Source organism: Lutra lutra, chromosome 8, assembly GCF_902655055.1.
Source record: "Lutra lutra chromosome 8, mLutLut1.2, whole genome shotgun sequence".
Lineage (NCBI taxonomy): Eukaryota > Metazoa > Chordata > Mammalia > Carnivora > Mustelidae > Lutra > Lutra lutra.
The window spans coordinates 51,406,401-51,424,602 of NC_062285.1; the positions used below are offsets into that span (position 1 = coordinate 51,406,401).

At 56.0% G+C, this 18,202-nt stretch overlaps 1 protein-coding gene across 2 annotated transcripts; it reads left to right on the forward strand.

The window, feature by feature from the left end:
• Positions 1 to 1,335: 1,335 nt before the first annotated feature.
• On the forward strand, positions 1,336 to 16,143 carry ANKRD52 (ankyrin repeat domain 52). 2 transcript variants are annotated; one of them, XM_047743532.1, is made up of 28 exons: positions 1,336 to 1,493; positions 1,818 to 1,901; positions 2,367 to 2,445; positions 2,650 to 2,720; positions 4,006 to 4,206; positions 4,753 to 4,840; positions 4,982 to 5,124; positions 5,423 to 5,635; positions 5,902 to 5,980; positions 6,286 to 6,400; positions 6,587 to 6,669; positions 6,776 to 6,893; positions 7,099 to 7,167; positions 7,350 to 7,490; positions 7,567 to 7,647; positions 9,037 to 9,148; positions 9,346 to 9,417; positions 9,709 to 9,910; positions 10,177 to 10,264; positions 10,341 to 10,458; positions 11,496 to 11,715; positions 11,920 to 12,007; positions 12,115 to 12,198; positions 12,309 to 12,454; positions 12,674 to 12,756; positions 12,966 to 13,048; positions 13,232 to 13,323; positions 13,772 to 16,143. In XM_047743532.1, exons 1-28 carry the CDS (start codon positions 1,467 to 1,469, stop codon positions 14,020 to 14,022), a joined length of 3,231 nt encoding a protein of 1,076 aa, XP_047599488.1. In that variant the 5' UTR covers positions 1,336 to 1,466; the 3' UTR covers positions 14,023 to 16,143. The 2 variants fall into 2 exon arrangements, with proteins under 2 accessions (XP_047599488.1, XP_047599489.1); XM_047743533.1 differs by having other exon boundaries at positions 4,982 to 5,094.
• Positions 16,144 to 18,202: the final 2,059 nt, after the last annotated feature.

The following is an 18,202-nucleotide window of genomic DNA, read 5'->3' on the forward strand; positions in this document are numbered from 1 at the left end:
TCAGGCCGGGTCGTGGTTCTACAGTCCTGGGATTGAGCCCCACATTGGGCTCCCTGCTTAGTGGAGAGCCTGCCTCTCTCTCTTCCTCTGCTGCTTCCCAGGCTTGTGTGCGCTCCCTCCCTGCCAAGTAAATAAAATCTTTGAAAAAATAAATAAACCTGACTGCTACAGTGTAAACTAAATATTTAAGGGTTAAGGATGCCTAACAAAAGGAAAAGAACCTGTTAACCAGGGAAGACTCCTGGGAAAAGGTTAAGTTTTGAGTAATATTGTAAATTTTATTTTCAATATGGTAAAAGTTCAAAAATTATTAAAGATATGTAGTGATGGGTGTTTTCCCCTCTCATTCCTCATTCCCTGTTCCCCCGTTTATCAAGATACCAAAGGCAACAAAGGGCAAAGATTGTTAGAGAGCAAAGAAGAGCTTTTATTATATCTGTACCTTGATAGGGGGCCAACTTGCTATACTTCTTCCTAAATGTGTTCCCTCTTAGAACACTCTTAGTGAGTTGCTGAGCTCTAAGGACCCTGGATCACCTTTTATAAACTCCAGCAATTTTTCAATATCCAGTTTTCTTCCCTCTTCCTTTTCTGGGCTGGGACGACCTCCATCTAGATCTTGCCTGATTGGCTGCTCTCTGGCCTCACCAATGGAGGAGGGAAAGCACCCCACCCTTTTCTGGGGAGAAGCCATTGAGCCTCTTAAAGTGTAGCCATCCTACCACCTTAACCTGGCCATGAAGTAATTAGGAATTCGGGAAGTGCCCCTTCTGTCGGCTTTGGAGGCCTTCGTCAGCTGCCAGCTGTCCCAGCCTCTCTGTGGGGATTTTCTGCAGCTGGAGAATCCTTTTTGGGATTTCTCTCAGCAGTTTGAGCACTTTCGCTATTTCCTGTCTACCCAACTCTTGTCACCGCCAGTGGAGATACACGCCTTCCTTCTCTCTGGGGCTATTGCCATAATCAACCCCCGGGTCTCCACGCCCCTGTTTCCCCAAGTGTGTGGCGGATTTGGGGGTATGTAATCGCAGACGGGAGGAATTAGTTCCCGCGGAGGAATTGTGGTGGGCTGGGTGGTGGGAGGCCCCACGGGGCCAAAGCCCGCGTTGACGCTTGGGTCTTGTGAGAAACCCGCCGAGCCTCCAGACTGAAGCAGAGAGCACGGCGCAGCGGGCTTGGGGAGCCGGGGAACCAGCGCTCGAGGTGGGGGGCGTCGGGGCCGTTCCCGGCGCCAGGGCAGGGCGGAGGGCGGCAGGCCGGGGGCCGCCTGCGCGGCTAGCGCCCCGCGGCCCGGCCCAGGACGGCCGCCAGGGAGCGCTGCGGGCTCCCGCTCGCCCGCCCCCCGGTAGGCGGGGCCGCGCTCTCCCCGCAGCCGCCGCCGCAGCCGCCGCCTGGGCCGCCCCGTGTCCCCGGTGGAGTCGCCGCCGCCGCCGCCGGGAGCTCGATGCGGACGGAGCCCGGGCCGGGCCATGGGGATCCTCAGCATCACGGACCAGGTCAGCCCTCTTGTTCTTGCCCGCTTCCTCCTTCCAGGGTCCGGCGCCGCCGCCACGCGAGCCCGGGGATGTGCGGCCTAGGCTGGGCCCGAGCCCGGGGCTCCCGCTGCTCCCGCCCCGCCCCACGCCGTGCTCCCCTCAACCGAGCCGGTGTCCTTGGGGGCCTGGCGACCGGCCAACATGCCGCGGGAGTGTCCTTTGCAGCCAGGACCCCAGAGCGGAGCCCCTCCAGCGACGCCCCTCATCAAACCAGGTGTCCCCCCCCGCCCCCCACCGCTGGTTCCGTTCCGGCCCGCTTTCTCTGAACGCCGGTTCTTCCTGCAGCCGCCCCTGGTCCAGGCCATCTTTAGCCGAGATGTGGAGGAAGTGCGTTCCCTCCTCTCGCAGAAGGAGAACATCAATGTACTGGTGAGTTGGGATCAGGGAGGATGGGGAGCCAGTAATCTGGGCCCTGGTGTTCTGGACCCCTCCCAACCAGTGGGGCGGCTCCGTGGCTCCTTGGCTCGGAAGAAGCCGCAGCTCTTTCTACCCAGGGATGGGCGCCTGTTCTACATTTGGAGATAGAGAGCGGGTCAGGCTTGAAGCATAGACCAGTGGAGCTGAGGATGCCCAGAAACGGTGTTCTCTTCTGAACCATCAGTATCTGCAGCGCCCCCACCCCTCCTGGAAGAAGGAGACTACCTTACAGCCCCTTGGCCCTGACCCCCTGACTCCCTGACTCCACCCTCCCTAGGTGCTTGTTTTGACCTAGGATAGGGATTTAGGAGCCTGCAGAACCTAGGGGAAGAGGTGGGGAAAGGCCTGGAGCTCTAAGACTTGGGTTGGGGTCCTTGATAGTTCACCCTCCGGCACAGCTCTTTTCTGCCTTCCCAGGACCAAGAGAGGCGGACCCCATTGCATGCTGCTGCCTACGTAGGCGATGTCCCCATCCTCCAATTGCTACTGATGTCAGGTGAAAGTGGGGAGCTGGAAGGTGTGGCACCTAGGGAGGGGACCTGAGGGAAGAGCCTCCCCCCCCCCGCCCATCCAAGAATTGTTCTCTGGTACTTGTTCTGGGAGAGGCTTCATCTCTATCCATATTCCTTAGCCTGATTACTGGCTTCCTTCCCTACTTGCTGTCCACTTCCCACCAAAAGAGGAAATTATATCCCCACAGGTGCTAATGTCAATGCTAAGGACACACTGTGGCTGACCCCTCTTCATCGTGCTGCTGCTTCCCGAAATGAGGTATTGGCCTCCTCTGCCCTTTCACCCTTTCAGAGAGGATGAGTTGGTTAAAGGTAGAAGTTAAGGATCCGAGAGCCTCAGCTGTCTGCTTACAAGCTGGTCTACCCCTAGGTCAGGAGACTAGACCTTGGCCCCTCCTTCCTACCCCTAGAACTGGCTGGTAAGGGGGGCTGAGTGTTGCCAGCTGATGTGACGTCAGGGGAGAGCTTAACACTGGGCTGGCAGACTGCAGGGGGCCCTGCTGCCAGGCCTGAGTGACTCATCCTTCCCTGGGGGGCCACCTTGGAGTCTGATACCCCTCTGGGCACTGAGATTTCTTACCTTGTGATGGAGGGATTGAGGGTAGTGATCTGTTGCATCCCTGCCCCTCAAGCAGCTTGAAAGTTGACAGCACAGAGGTCAAACGTGCCTCATCAATTGGGTCCAGCAACCCTGAAGAGAAAGGGTGGGGTGGGGGGGAGGGGGTAAGGAGACCTCTCCCTTGGTTCCATGGTCAGTTCCCTGGCTCCAACTACCAGGGGAGAAACTAAGACCAAAGGGAATGGGGGACCAATGGGAATGTGGTGGGTTGTGATTAGGAGGGACCCTTTAGCCTGAGTTTTAGAGAGGAACCAGCATTTGTTTGCTTACTGAGGTAACAGAAATGATTTTGGTGCCTGTGGAAGGACTGAAGGAGGGTATTTGGGGCAAGGTAGCAGGAGCGTGTATTTTTTCTAGTGAAAAGTAATGAGGGATTGGGATTCTCTATATATGTGGATTTGCTTGGTCGTAGCTATATGTGTGGATGAAGATTTTCAGGGTCTGGGTTAAGGAGTGATACCAGGCGGTTTGAGGAAGAGGAGGGGACTTCAGCAAGGTCGGGAAGATTTTAAACTCTCAGAAGATCCAGAAGATGGGGGATGCCTGGGTGGCTCAGTGGGTTAAAGCCTCTGCCTTTGGCTCAGGTCATGATCCCAGGGTTCTGGGATCAGGCCCCGCATCTGGCTGTCTGCTCAGCAGGGAGCCTCTTCCTCCCCCCTTTCTCTCTGCCTGCCTCTTCGCCTACTTGTGATCTCTGTCAAATAAATAAATAAAATCTTTAAAAAAAAAAAAGATCCAGAAGATGGGAAGTAGAGGTTGAGAGGCTACGTATGTTGGAAAAATGAGAAGAGACTCTGTGCTGGGGGATGGGGGTTACGGGGACATTCCATGGGGCCACATGTGCCATGCTGATCTGTTCTTCCCTCCATTTGTTTTACCTTCTACTTCCCCTCTCTCTTCTCTCCTATCCCCTGCTCCTTTACAGAAGGTGCTGGGACTGCTGCTGGCACATTCAGCAGATGTGAATGCCCGGGACAAGCTGTGGCAAACACCACTGCATGTGGCTGCTGCCAACCGGGCCACGAAGTGTGCTGAGGCTCTGGCACCCCTGTTGAGTAGCCTCAACGTGGCCGACAGGAGTGGGCGCAGTGCCCTGCACCATGCAGTGCATAGTGGGCATCTGGAGGTAAGGACTGCTCCAATCCATACCCAGCTGAGCCCCATCCCATCCTGTCCTGGCCCTTCCCTTCCCTTCCCACCCCACTTACCTTCCTCTGCTTCTGGGCCATCAGGTCTGGGGAACAGCAGCCTGGATAGACACTTGGGCTCGAGCACCAAATGAATGGTTGGATTAGATTGAAATTCTTGACTTGGACTTAAGTCCAAGGTAAACTCTCTAAAGTTGGATGGAAAATGTTTATATACATGCCTCTTTCAGAAGTGAGTGTCCCTGTTTTTCGAAATCCCTGTCTTAGAAGATTTTTCAAAAGAATTTAAGAACCGGCAGATCATAGGAAGAGACTCCCTCAAATTTCCCTCAAACTTCCAAATCTGTATGGGATCTCCTTCTTAGTATCTGCTTCCTCTGTTCCCTTTAGTTCTCCAGATTGTTCTGTTCAAGAACAAAGACATTTGGCTGCCTCAGCCTTTTCAGGAACTGAGGCTTCTGCCCTTAGGTACATTGAAAGCATGAACTTGGCTCTGAACAGGTATCTTTCATATCCTCATACAGACGGTGAACCTGCTCCTGAACAAGGGAGCCAGCCTGAATGTCTGTGACAAAAAGGAGCGGCAGCCTCTGCACTGGGCAGCTTTTCTGGGTGAGAAAGGGTTCATGGAAAGAGGAGGAATTTGACATTTAGGATTTCTAAGGCAGGGATGGGGATTGCAGCCTTTGGAGAGAGGCACTTGGGGTCTTAGTTCACCCTCCACACCCTTGAGAGCTTCCTCTTTCTTCCTAGGGCATTTGGAGGTCCTAAAACTGCTGGTGGCACGGGGAGCCGACCTCGGCTGCAAGGACCGCAAGGGCTATGGGCTGCTCCACACAGCTGCGGCCAGTGGCCAGATTGAAGTGGTGAAGTACCTGCTCCGGATGGGGGCTGAGGTCAGGGTGCTGAGCCCGGGAGGCTGGGTGCTAAGGGTAAGGAGTTGGGTGTTGGGGTCTGTGTGTAGAGACGTAAGGTGCTGGGATTGTTGGAGCTACTGGGGAAGGTCCGCAGGATACGGTGAAACGCGGTGAATAGCGCTTGCTGTAAGGAATAGGCTCAGTCTATTGAGTCAGGACCCTGAGGTGTCTTGGGCGGTTGTTGGAACTCTGGGGTTCTCTAGGCTATCTGTGCTGGCTTCCATTTTATTTAAATTGATACTTCCCTGTGCCCTTATCTGCACCCCTGGAAATCCAGATCGACGAGCCCAACGCTTTTGGAAACACAGCTTTGCACATCGCCTGCTACCTGGGCCAGGATGCTGTGGCCATTGAGCTGGTGAATGCAGGAGCCAATGTCAACCAGCCGAATGACAAGGGCTTCACGCCACTGCACGTAGCTGCAGTCTCCACCAATGGCGCTCTCTGCTTGGAGCTGTTGGTCAATAATGGGGCTGATGTCAACTACCAGGTGCCTGAAGGGATGACGCCACAGCCTGGCTCTGGGAGTGCTGGGAGAGGAATCTGGCTCTGGGGGTCCTGACCATATCTTCCCTTCTGGATAACTCTGGGGAATCGTCACTTGCCTCCTAGGTTGATCAGACCTTGCCAGGAGAGTATGGGCTGAGCAGATGTCCACAAGACTAGTTCATCCTCAGAGATGTGTCCTTTTGAAAGGGGAATGGGGCCTTCTCAGTGCCTTGTGCTGAAAACAAAAAAATTGCCATATTTTCACAGAGCAAGGAAGGGAAAAGTCCTCTGCACATGGCTGCCATCCATGGTCGTTTTACCCGCTCCCAGATCCTCATCCAGAATGGTATGAACTTGGGAGACTTTGTGCTCTCTTCTCCCACTTTCCCAGAGAACTCATCCCTAGAAACCCCTTTGTTTCCTCATTCCACCTCCCACACCCCCTTCCAGCCAGGATGAGCACCTGGAGCTCTGAGCAAGGTACCTGTGGAAATGGCCTGGTCTGCCTGCCCCTAAGGTTTACAAACAAGCTAACACCTGTGGAAGGCTTGGCCCGGGATATGGCATGAACCAAGCACTCACGTGGTAGCTAGGTAGTGTGAGTGGTCTGGAGCCTAAGGTCAGCCTGAGTTTGTGTGCTTCCCCTCTCAGGCAGCGAGATTGATTGTGCCGACAAATTTGGGAACACGCCACTGCACGTGGCTGCTCGCTATGGACATGAGCTGCTCATCAGCACCCTCATGACCAATGGCGCGGATACCGCCCGGTGAGTTGGGGTCCTTTGGATCTGTACAGGCTTCTCATGTCAAACATGGAGGTACAGAGAAGCTTGCCAAAAGGAAGCTTGCTGAACCCCACCATCTCCTGGGCTAGTGGGAGGGGGCCTACAGAAAGGAGGTCTATAACCAGTCTCTCCTGGACCTAAGGACCGAGTCCCTCAACTTCTCCCCAGGCGCGGCATTCACGACATGTTCCCTCTGCACTTAGCTGTTCTCTTTGGATTCTCTGACTGTTGTCGTAAGCTTCTTTCCTCAGGTATGTGCTGACTGGTTGGGGGGTTGGGCAGGTGTGTAGGTGGGTGCAGGCCTCTCCCTCTAGTCAGGGCCCTCAGATGGGATCCATGGCTGTTTCGGCCCTGCAGGTCAGCTGTATAGCATTGTATCTTCACTCAGCAATGAGCACGTGCTTTCAGCTGGTTTTGACATCAATACGCCTGACAACCTTGGCCGCACCTGTCTTCATGCTGCTGCTTCTGGAGGGTGAGTTCTCTTCTGTCTCCCAGGCACTGAGATCTGAAGCAAGGGTGTGGGCCCTTCTCTGCTGCCCAGATGTCTCCCCATCACAGTGCGAGCAGCCACAGCAGAAAGGACTGTCTGCAGCACCATCCTTCCTCAGCCTCTTCTTGTGCCTGTGGCTTTTCTCTGAGCCTCTCGCTCTCTTAACCCTCATCCTCTTTCCTTTTAGGAACGTTGAATGTCTTAATTTGCTGTTGAGCAGTGGAGCTGACTTGAGGAGGAGAGACAAATTTGGAAGGTGTGTCGATACGCAGCAGTAGATGTGGGGAATGTCAGCTAAGAGAGACAGACGATGGAGGGAGTGGTAGGGGCTTGGAGACTAAGTGGGGAGAGTACTACAGAGCAGCTCCAGGCTGCTCCTCTGGTTGCCTTTGGGTCTGCCCTCGGCTCTTTCACCCACCCTCCTTGCCTTCTCCACAGGACCCCACTGCACTATGCAGCCGCCAATGGCAGCTACCAGTGTGCAGTCACGCTGGTGACGGCTGGCGCGGGCGTCAATGAGGCCGACTGTAAAGGCTGCTCTCCGCTCCACTATGCCGCTGCCTCTGACACCTACCGGAGGTGAGAGTCCCACTTTGGCCTTCTCAGCTCCACTCACCTCCCTGAGCCTCCCCTGACTTCACTGTCTGTACCCCAGAGCGGAACCTCACTCATCTTCCAGCCACGACGCTGAAGAGGACGAGCCACTGAAGGAGTCCTGCAGGAAGGAGGCCTTCTTGTGAGTAGTTGAGCAGAGCCCCTGGATGCGCTGTCCCAGCGGCGTCGGCTCTCGCCCTGCCACACTCCCACCCACTCCGGATCCTGCCACCTCACTTCTGCTGCTGGCATTTGGCCCGCCTGCAGTACGTTGGGTGCACTCTGAGCCCAGTCCTAGACTAAGTATTGTGGGTACAAACCAAAGTAGGAGACCTAGTTCCTTCCCTCAGGGAATGGATGGCCTTCCTGAGAGAATCAGATGAGCTAAACACACCAAATCACTTATCTATTCAGGAAGAATTGAGGATTTACTTATTAGGTACTAAGTACTGTGATAGGTACAAGGAAAAAAGATGAATTACTCTTGGGGTGCCTGGGTGGTTCAGTCAGTTAAGCATCCGACTCTTCATTTTGGCTCAGGTCAGGATCTCAAGGTTATGAGATCGAGCCCCACGTCAGACTCCGAGCTGGGCTTGGAGCCTGCTTGAGAATCTCTCTCTCCCTCTCTCACTGCTCCTTCCTGCATCTTACTCTCCAAAACAAACAAACAAAAAATCCTCAAATTTCTGCCCTTTGAAAACGAATAAGCTGTTGGGAAATAAAAATGAAAGGGCATTTACACATTCTAATGTTAGATATTAACAATAGGGAGAATAGTGCAGTGCATGTGGAAACTCTAGACTATCTTCACAGTCTTTCCGTAAATCTACGAGTGTTCTGAAAGGAAAGGGTTGTTTTTCTTTAAAGAAGAATACTTCAATCCAAGAAACTCAACTGTGCAACTTTTGACAACTTAACTTCTCCATGCCTCAATTTCCTTAACCATGGTAGGAATAAGAATAGGACCATGAGAGCATGATGCAGACTAAGCGATTTCATACACTTGAAGTGCTTAGAACAGTGCTTGACATGTAGTAAGTGCTGATTATTATTATTGCTGCTAGTACTTCTAAGCTGACCCTCTAAGAAGGGTGCCAAGGGAGCACAGAGGAAGAGGCACCTCACTGGGAAGGTTGGGGAAGGCCTCACAGAGGGGAGGAGGCAAGGAGCAAGCTTGGGATGGGTAGGACTTCTTCAGAGAGGTTGGAAGGAGAAGGCATTCCAGACAGGAGGTCAGTGTGTGTGGAGGTGGGTGGAAAGTGTTGGAAACTAATAACTATGCTCTAGGTTCTCCAGGAGAGCGTTCCAGGGATAGAGGAAGGCACCGAAGCCAGAGTAGGGCTGATGTGAAAGAGGTGGTGGGTCTGGAGCCAGGGTCGAATGGGCAGGAGTTGGCCTCCGTGGAGCAGAGGACGGGTGTTGGGCAGCTGGGCCTGGAGGGGCTCCCTTGCCCCTCTCCTCTGCACTTTGCACAACTGGGCCCTCCCCTGCTGGGCCTGTCCCTGCCTCACAGTGTGCCCCTGTCCCCCAGCTGTCTGGAGTTCTTACTGGATAACGGTGCAGACCCCTCCCTGCGGGACAGGCAGGGCTACACAGCTGTGCACTATGCAGCCGCCTACGGCAACAGACAGAACCTCGAACTGGTATGTGCGGGATCTGGTGAGGGGCAGAGGAGAGGGGCAGGGCATGCCATCACCTTTGTGTTTGTGAATTCTGAAACCGAGGGATGGTTGACTCAGATGTGGTCTCTAGCACCAGGGGCTTCGGGGGTGACTGGGGGTGGAGGGATAACATCTTAGAAATTCAAGAACCTCTGCCCCTACTTTCCTGTCCATTGCAGCTCTTAGAAATGTCCTTTAACTGCCTGGAGGATGTGGAGAGCACCATTCCAGTCAGCCCTTTGCACTTAGCTGTGAGTCCGCAGTCCTTTCCCCCTGCCTTCCTTGTCCCTCCCTGCCCCAGACCCACACACAGGCATGAGCACTTGGGAATCTGTCCTAGCTTCTGCCTTCTTGTGGGGATGTGGCAAACAGGCAGTGGTCTGGGGAGGGCTGGGTGTGGTACAAGTTGAGAGTCTGAGGGGCCCGAGCTCGTCGGGGGGACTGCTGCCTGGAGTTTCCCCATGGGGCCCAAGAGAAGAGTGGGGACAGTGTCCCGAGCTGTATCCATCGGTTACCTGCACCCCCCGCCCCGCCCCACCCAGGCCTACAACGGTCACTGTGAAGCCCTGAAGACACTGGCCGAGACGCTGGTGAATCTGGATGTAAGGGACCACAAGGGCCGGACCGCGCTCTTCCTGGCCACCGAGCGGGGCTCCACCGATTGTGTGGAGGTACTTACGGCCCACGGCGCCTCCGCACTCGTCAGGGAGCGCAGACGCAAGTGGACGCCCCTGCACGCTGCTGGTGAGGACACCCTTCAGGCGCTTCCCTCCCCTTGCTGGAGGGCATGGAGACGGGTCCCAGACCCTTCCTGAACGGGCTTAGGGTTGGGAGTGGAGCAGGGCAAGGAGAATGGAAACTTCAAGTTCTGGTTCGTGGCTTCCTGTTCCCCTAAGACTTCGGCCTGCCTCTCCAGGTCTTCCCTTAATCTCCACCCTTGAGTCCTTTCTGCTCAACCTGGCTGCCTCTTTCCCCTTGACTGTGCCTTGACCCAGACCCTTTTCTCCTAGCTGCCTCTGGCCACACTGACTCCCTGCACTTGCTGATCGACAGTGGGGAACGAGCTGACATCACAGATGTCATGGATGCCTATGGACAGTGAGTGTGGGCCAGGGGCAGGGTGCGGCTTTTCGTGTCCCTGCGGGCCCTCACCTTTCTCCTGCCCCCTCTGTAGAACCCCACTGATGCTGGCCATCATGAATGGCCATGTGGATTGTGTCCATCTGCTGCTAGAGAAAGGATCCACGGCTGATGCTGCTGACCTCCGGGGCCGCACCGCCCTCCACCGTGGGGTGAGTGACCTCCTGGGTGGGGCTGCTCACTGACAGGCCTGGACTTGGGAACACAGGACCCATCAGCAGTAGGACAGCAGACTGTCTAGCAGGTGGGCCAGTATTTTGTGCCCAGAGTCTTTTTTTTTTTTTTTTTAAGATTTTATTTATTTATTTATTTGACAGAGAGAGATCACAAGCAGGCAGAGAGGCAGGCAGAGAGAGAGGAGGAAGCAGGCTCCCCGCTGAGCAGAGAGCCCGATGCAGGGCTCGATCCCAGGACTCTGAGATCATGACCTGAGCCGAAGGCAGCGGCTTAACCCACTGAGCCACCCAGGCGCCCCGTGCCCAGAGTCTTAATTGGGCCTTACTGTGTTTGCTCCAGGAGGAGTACCTGACATCCGTAGCGGGTCTCCCCGATTCCCTTGCTTTGTTATCTCATACAGCCACATGCTCGCTACCCAGTCCCTGCCCCAGGAACCCCAGCCCTGGTCCTGGGCCCCTGGCTAATGATGCCACCATCTCAGGCCTTCTCCACCATCAGTTGGCCTAGAGCTGTCTCCTCCTCAACCCAGGGGATGCTTCGATCCCTTCATCCTCCAACACTGCCATTTGTCCCCTACTCTAGAGTGCCAGAATTAACTCTTACCCTTCTGCTTGTCCGTTGGCATAGAGAAGAGGGAGGCAGGAGATCCTGACACCTAACATTTAGAGTTGGTGCAAAGACAACAATGGGGGGCGCCTGGGTGGCTCAGTGGGTTAACCCTCTGCCTTCGGCTCAGGTCATGATCTCAGGGTCCTGGGATCAAGGCCCACATCGGGCTCTCTGCTCAGCGGGGAGCCTGCTTTCTCCTCTCTCTCTCTATGCCTGCCTCTCTGCATACTTGTGATCTCTCTCTCTCTGTTTCAAATAAATAAATAAAATCTTTAAAAAAAAAAAAAAAAAGACAACAATGGGCACCCTGGAAGTGGTTCTCATTCCGGGACGAGCTCTGGTGACTGGCTGTGAGGCAGGGAATGGCCCTGTGCCCTCCCTCACACCGTTACGTCGCCCACAGGCAGTGACCGGCTGTGAGGACTGCCTGGCCGCCCTGCTGGACCATGACGCGTTTGTGCTGTGCCGAGACTTCAAGGGCCGCACCCCCATTCACCTGGCCTCAGCCTGCGGCCACACCGCCGTGCTGCGGACGCTGCTGCAGGCTGCCCTTTCCACAGACCCCCTGGATGCTGGCGTGGATTACAGTGGATACTCGCCCATGCACTGGGCCTCCTACACTGGTGCGGGCCTGCGGCCTTGGCGGGTGCGGGAGTCGGGGTGCGGCATGGGGGAGGGCAGAACAGAACAGAGACCGAGGCCCTGTGGAGTTGAGGGAGGGACCCAGGTTAAGCTGCATCTGGAAGTGGGATGTCCCAAGGTGGCACCGGACAGAGGAGGTCTTCGTCCCTCTCCACCCTCCACTGTTCTTCCTTTCTCCTGCTCAGGACATGAAGATTGTCTGGAGTTGTTACTTGAACACAGCCCGTTTTCATACCTGGAGGGAAACCCCTTCACTCCTTTGCACTGTGCAGTGTAAGTCCTTTCCTGCACCTCCACCCTGCTCGGGGGTCTGGGACTGGGGCTTAGGACAAGCATTCCATTTTCCTTGTCCTTCCTGCTGACCCTTCCTCCTCCCCCAGAATTAATAACCAGGACAGCACCACAGAGATGCTGCTGGGAGCTCTGGGTGCCAAGATTGTGAACAGCCGAGATGCCAAAGGACGGTGAGTGGTGGAAGGCTTAGAGAAAAGGCTCCATTGCCTCTGGCCTCTTTCTGCTCAGGCGAACGAGCCTTCCCTTTCCTCTCTGCCCTGACACCCCCACTCCCCCGCAGGACCCCTCTTCACGCCGCTGCCTTCGCGGACAACATATCTGGGCTCCGGATGCTCCTGCAGCATCAAGCCGAGGTGAACGCCACTGACCACACCGGCCGCACCGCGCTCATGACGGCGGCCGAGAACGGCCAGACCGCTGCTGTGGGTGTGTAGGGGCTGTGTGTGGGAGGGGGAGCTCTCCTTGTGTTTCTGCAAGATGGGGCAGCCCTGCCTGTGGCATGGCTCAGGAAGCAGGAGGCATGTCTCTGGGTAGTTCATTCTCTGCAGATGGCATGCAGAGTGGATGCAGATGGGAGGACCAGGAGCCGGGAGGGCTCCTGCTCTGGAGGAAAGGCATCAGTCCTTTGCCCTCTTTCTCTTGCAGAATTTCTGCTGTATCGAGGGAAGGCAGACCTTACTGTGCTGGATGAGAACAAGAACACTGCCCTCCACTTGGCTTGTAGCAAGGTATGGCCTTGCTACAGGGATGGCGAGGGCTGTGTAAGGGGCAGGGCTTGACGAGGGGTTGGGGGGCAGTGGGAGGGTCTGCCCACCTCGGGGGCAGACTGGAACAGCCATCAGGATTGTCCAGCCTGCATAGCTCTTTGTCCTCCCGCTACCCAACTCCCGCTCTGCAGTCTGTCTGCTTCCACTCCATCTCTGTTCCTCTCCCTCAGGGCCATGAGAAATGTGCCCTCATGATCCTGGCAGAAACCCAAGACCTTGGCCTTATCAATGCTACCAACAGTGCGCTGCAGATGTGAGTGCCTGGGGAAGGGGGCTCCTGGCTGGGGGAGGCAGGTGGGTGAAGAAAGAGCCACCCGCCTTCCAGGGGCTCTCTGGAACTCCCGGTATTTGTTCAGCACTCAGGATACTCCGGCTGGAAGAGGAAGGGCAGCTTGGTACCCTACTGATTTCTTGCTCCTTTTTCCTTTCTTCCAAGGCCACTCCACATTGCTGCCCGGAATGGTCTTGCTTCTGTGGTGCAGGCCCTGCTGAGTCGTGGGGCCACAGTGCTGGCTGTGGATGAAGAAGGTGGGTGGGGTCCCGAGTCCCCCACCTCTCCCGAGTTTGGGGTCAGGGACACTCTTCAGGAGGTGACTTCTTAACCTATAAACTGGGGTGTCTTTTTTCCCCCAGGGGAACTCTTCAGAGCAGGGACGCAATACCAATATGCTAGAGTCTCTGAGGGCAGTCTGACAGAACTAGGCAGACCCAGCACTGTCCTCAGGAAGACCTCCCACACACCTCAGCCTCCCAGCCTTGTGTCCCCTGTGCTCTACCCTTTACCCCCCACCTTGACAGTCTGCCTGTCGAGCCCCCCTGGGCCCTCATTGGCCTTAAATTCTGATGGTTCTGGGTGCTTGCCTGCCTTGGCTCCCCTCCACAGATGAGAGCAGGAGAACTCAGGGCCTGGGGGAAGATGGGTGGGGCTCTGGGGCTACAGGACCCCAGGCCTCAGTTCTCCCCTTCTGCCCTGCAGGTCACACCCCAGCGCTGGCCTGCGCCCCCAACAAAGATGTGGCAGACTGCCTGGCCTTGATCCTCTCCACCATGAAGCCTTTCCCACCCAAGGACGCCGTCAGTCCTTTCAGCTTCAGCCTGCTCAAGAACTGCGGCATCGCAGCAGCCAAGACGGTGGGTGGCTGCGGCGCCCTGCCCCACGGGGCCTCCTGCCCCTACAGCCAGGAGCGGCACGGCGCCATTGGCTTAGACGGCTGCTACTCGGAGTAGCCCCCCTTCGGTGTCCCTCCCCCTGCCGGTGGCTTGATATCTTATTCTATTTATTTAGAAAAAGTCTATACATTTAGGGCACTTTAAAGGAGAACACGACTGGGTTGGGGGGACAGAACGGGGGAGAAGAAGCACTGGGGAGCAGCTGCTCACCCCTTTGCCACACCATCCTGGCCTGGCAGGGGTCTGGGACCTACAGGGAGCACCCCAGGCCCTTGGCACCCCCAGGGCAACCCCTTCTGCCAAGTGTCCCCAAATGATTGCTAAATGCCTGGCTACCCTCTCTTTTACCCCATCTCTCGGTTTCCCCTTTCTGCTGCCAACTCCCCCTTCCCTTCCCTCTGTCTCTCCTCTCTGGGTCCCCCTGCCCCTACTGCCAGGCAGATCCCTCCTCCTCTTCCATACCCATCACTGCCTCCCTGCTCGGCTGGCCCCTCCACCCCCGCAGCAGTGAGAAGCCTTAATTTCTGGTACTGTGTGAGCACTCTGGGGGTGTCCCCCTCCCCCTTCAGGGGCAGCTAGTGGATGAGGGGGGAGGGTATTTAGCACTGGGGCCTGGAGCTTTTCCCCCACTTCTGTACCCTGTCACCCCTAAAGTTCAAATGCAAAACACTTGAAGCAGCAACTACTGTACCTGGGCCCCAATCCTGCACTCTCCCCTGGCTCCTCATATGCAAATCAAGGGCTGGCTCTGCCCCCACAGCCTGCTCCTCCCTGACTCCCTGCCTCGCTGGCCTGGCCCCCTAACCACGCACTTTAACCTTGCTTCTTTCTTTTCACTTCTTTTGGGAGGGCAGAGCCTGTGGCCATTCCCGCCCTGGCTCCCCCTCCCTTGACTTTGAGGCTTGTCATGAATTTTTAAGTAAGCATTTTATCCTTTAGGGGAAGAAACAAATTAATTTCCTGCCCATTTCAAAACCACAGCCCTAGTATGTCCTATGTGTTTCAGGCATGTGTTTGCATGTGTGGGGAGGGAAGGACCGTGTTCTTCCTCCTGTGCCCCCCCAACCCCATAGTTCCTCTGTGCCCCCACCTTCCGTTATGTCCAAGAGTACCCACCGCCCCCAGTCACTCCTGATCTGAAGCCAAAGATGGTGGGAGGGGCAGGGCAGACTAGGGACCGTGGAGACTCGGGACCAGCTTCCCCTCCAGTGTGAGGATGAAGCTCTGATCTAGGGAGCGATAAATACCCGCTGAGGCTTGGTCCCTGCCCTCCCGGCCTCGGGGAGAGATGGGATTGAGCGAGGGACCGCACTGAGAAGATTCCCAAAAGTCGCACCCCAAAAGCCAAACTGGGCCGGAGTGAGGAGGGGGCAGTTTTCTCTCTAAATGTAGCATTGAATTTGGCCCTGGTCCCTTCCAATGCCCTGTCCATCCATCTCCCAGCTAAGCCTCCTGGACAGTTGGACCCACTCCCACAACCCAGTGTTCCCTTCCTCACACTCAATACCTCAGCCAGGGGCCAAGACACAGAACTTGAATAGAGGTCATGCCCCCTCCACTTCCACAGTGCACCCTTGCCCAGTTTGGCTGCCATCAGTATTGTCCCCTGAGAACTGGACAGGCTTCGTTTACACAGTACAGGGTCCCCCCCGCCCCACCGCCGCCTGGGGGATCCCTCAGTTTCCTTCCCCCACCCATGCTTGCTTTGTTCACAACCTCACCCACTTTTCAGTCGTGTCCCCTGCAAGTCTTGCTGCCCTCACCAAGGGGGTCCTGAGGGGAGAGGGGGGCATCCCAGGGACCCCTCCCTCCCTAACAGATACCCTTAACCATACCTCATGCTGGTTCCCTGAAGCCTGGGGTGTTTGTCCAAGTCCTTATTCTTTTTGTCATGGTCTCTATTCCCTCTTTCTGTGTCTTGCTTCCCCCAAACCTCAGTTCCTAAACCATTTCAAAGCTTCCAAATGACCATTATTGGTGAGAAGGATTGTGCAGCTTTTAGTTTTTAGTTTTGTTTTCAAAGCCAAAGGGCCTTGCGACGCCCCTCTTGCCCACCTCCCTTTCACACCCTGCCCTCCCCAATACGACAATCAATGTGACCTCTCTTAAGGGCTGCAGCCCCCCACCCCCAACCCTGCTGGTTCTGCAAAGCTTGCCCCTAACTTCAACTCTCTCTCCTCAGATCTTCCCATTCCACCCCCTCCCTCTCATTTTGGTGCTGGGAATTAGGTGACGGGGGGGGGGGGGTAAGGGGGGCAGGGGGTGGGCAGAGAGATGGGTCCTCCAGAGAAGACTCTCGGGGTATCAGTGGGGAATCAGTCGTGTTCTCCTTTATCAATGTTTGGCGACGACAGGAAGAATCTGAGTATTTATCAGGAGCCCCATTGTTTTGCTAGATGAGATTTCTGGCTGCTTCCTCTTCCCCCGCTGCCCCTTCAGCACACCGTCAGCAGTGCTGGGGCAGGTCGTGGGGAGTCCCCTGCCCCTCCTCGTGTGGTGTGAGGAGGCGTGGAGGACGAGCAGCCCCCTCTCCTTATGCCAAAGGAAATCCCACACCCCACCCCGGGCTCCCCAGCCCCTAGTGTTTTTTGAAGTGTTTTGACCATTCTCATGGCCACTTCATATTTATTTTAATGTTAAGATTTTTTTTTAAACCTCTTTGACTTAAACGGGTGTGGAGAAGTAAAACAGGCAGAATGCCCCCCAATCTTAAGGGGGTAGGGTGGGGAGGAAACACCTCCTTCCCTTCGCCCTCCCTCTTCCCTCCCCCTCTCCCCACCGCAGCTCTAAAGCACTTGCTTCAAGTAATAAGCACTTTTGAGAAAAAGCCTATTTTAAGTGAGGACCCTGGGAGCAGCCCCAGGTCCCAGCAAAGGAGACAGAGCGAGGGCTACATAGGAGACAGGGAAACAGGCTTGTGAATCAGAGGGCGAGTTGAAAAGAGCCAGTTTTTAGTTTCTGATTTTTGGGGAGATGTTTCTGATTGGGCGGTGGCTTTGGTAGGGTTGTGTACTATCCTTCAGAAAAACAAATGGCACAAGCTGTGGGTCCCAGGATGGGCCAACAGACCCGGGTCACTGCCACTGTCCAACTGAGACTGACGGGCCACCTCCCCCGCCGTGGCCCCCTGAGCCATAGGACTGCTGAAAACCACTGAATGTACAGCCCAGGTTGGGGTGGGGAGCAGCCCCTGGGGGAGGGGGCTTCTCCTTCTGTTTGGTGCTGTGGGGGGTGGGAGAGATGAGATGAGGGACTGCCACCCCACTTAGACATGTGTTTCTTGGGGTGGAGGGGCTGTGGAGGGCCTACCTCCCTCTCCAACCCCAGCATGGCCCCTCTTCCTTCCTCATCCCTATCCGTTTTGACTGTAAGTCCAGCTCACCTTTGCCTTCAATATGTAACCAAAGGAAAACTCAATACTGTTTCCACCGCTGTCTGCCCACCCGAGCACCTTCTTACTCCCCGAACCTAGAAGGGGAGGAGAGGCTGGGGGCGGGGTGGGGGGGCGTGGGGCCAGAGTGAATGGTTCTGCAGCTGTACCCCTGGAAGCCTCCGCTGGGGTCTTGGAAGGGGCCCCGCAAGCTGAGGGCAGGGCCTGGCTGGTGGGCCTGGGAGCAGGCCTGCTCTATCTCTGTGCACAGGAGTGTTTCTTCTTCTGAATGACTCCAGTGACTGCGCTCCAGCAGGGAGGCCCCTTCCTCCTTCCCTCTCCGCCATTCCTCCCCCTCTCCCCACACCCCGTGTTCATCCCCACCTCCCTTCCCACCGCAAAGGAAAATAGCCTTACAGACCCTAGCCCAGAAGCCCTCCTGCTGGGGCAAACCAGTATAGGGGCCCCATCCCGCCTAGTTTGAACCCTACCTTTTAAGAAGGAGGGATAAGGAGCAAAGCAGCCCCTTCCCCTCTAATTGTGGTGGCTCCAGCCCTCCGTGGCCTTGACCCAGGTTGGGCAAGGGCGGAGGCAAGGAATCTTTGAGGACCAAGCCCAGTGGTCTGGGAAGAGGGAGGTGGAGAGGGAAGGGCCTGAATTGGGGACTCCCTCCTCCCAACCCAACCCTAGAGAAGCGACCAAATCCCAGAGATGGGAGGAAGCTGGGGTGGGGAGGGTCTGTTCTATGAATTACTTGAAGGTACTGACTCTGAGGCTGCTGTTGCCCACTTAGGTGTGAGGGGAACACTGTCACTGCATTTGGGAGGGCAGAGGGTGGCGGGTGACGAGAGCATCTGCCCTTGGCCC

Excerpts from the sequence above, each read along its gene's own strand:
- ANKRD52 (XM_047743532.1), top strand. The coding sequence starts at position 1,467 with ATGGGGATCCTCAGCATCACGGACCAG. Across the intron at positions 7,648-9,036 it reads TGCAGGAAGGAGGCCTTCTT|CTGTCTGGAGTTCTTACTGG; the intron begins GTGAGTAGTTGA and ends CCTGTCCCCCAG. Across the intron at positions 10,459-11,495 it reads GCACCGCCCTCCACCGTGGG|GCAGTGACCGGCTGTGAGGA; the intron begins GTGAGTGACCTC and ends CGTCGCCCACAG.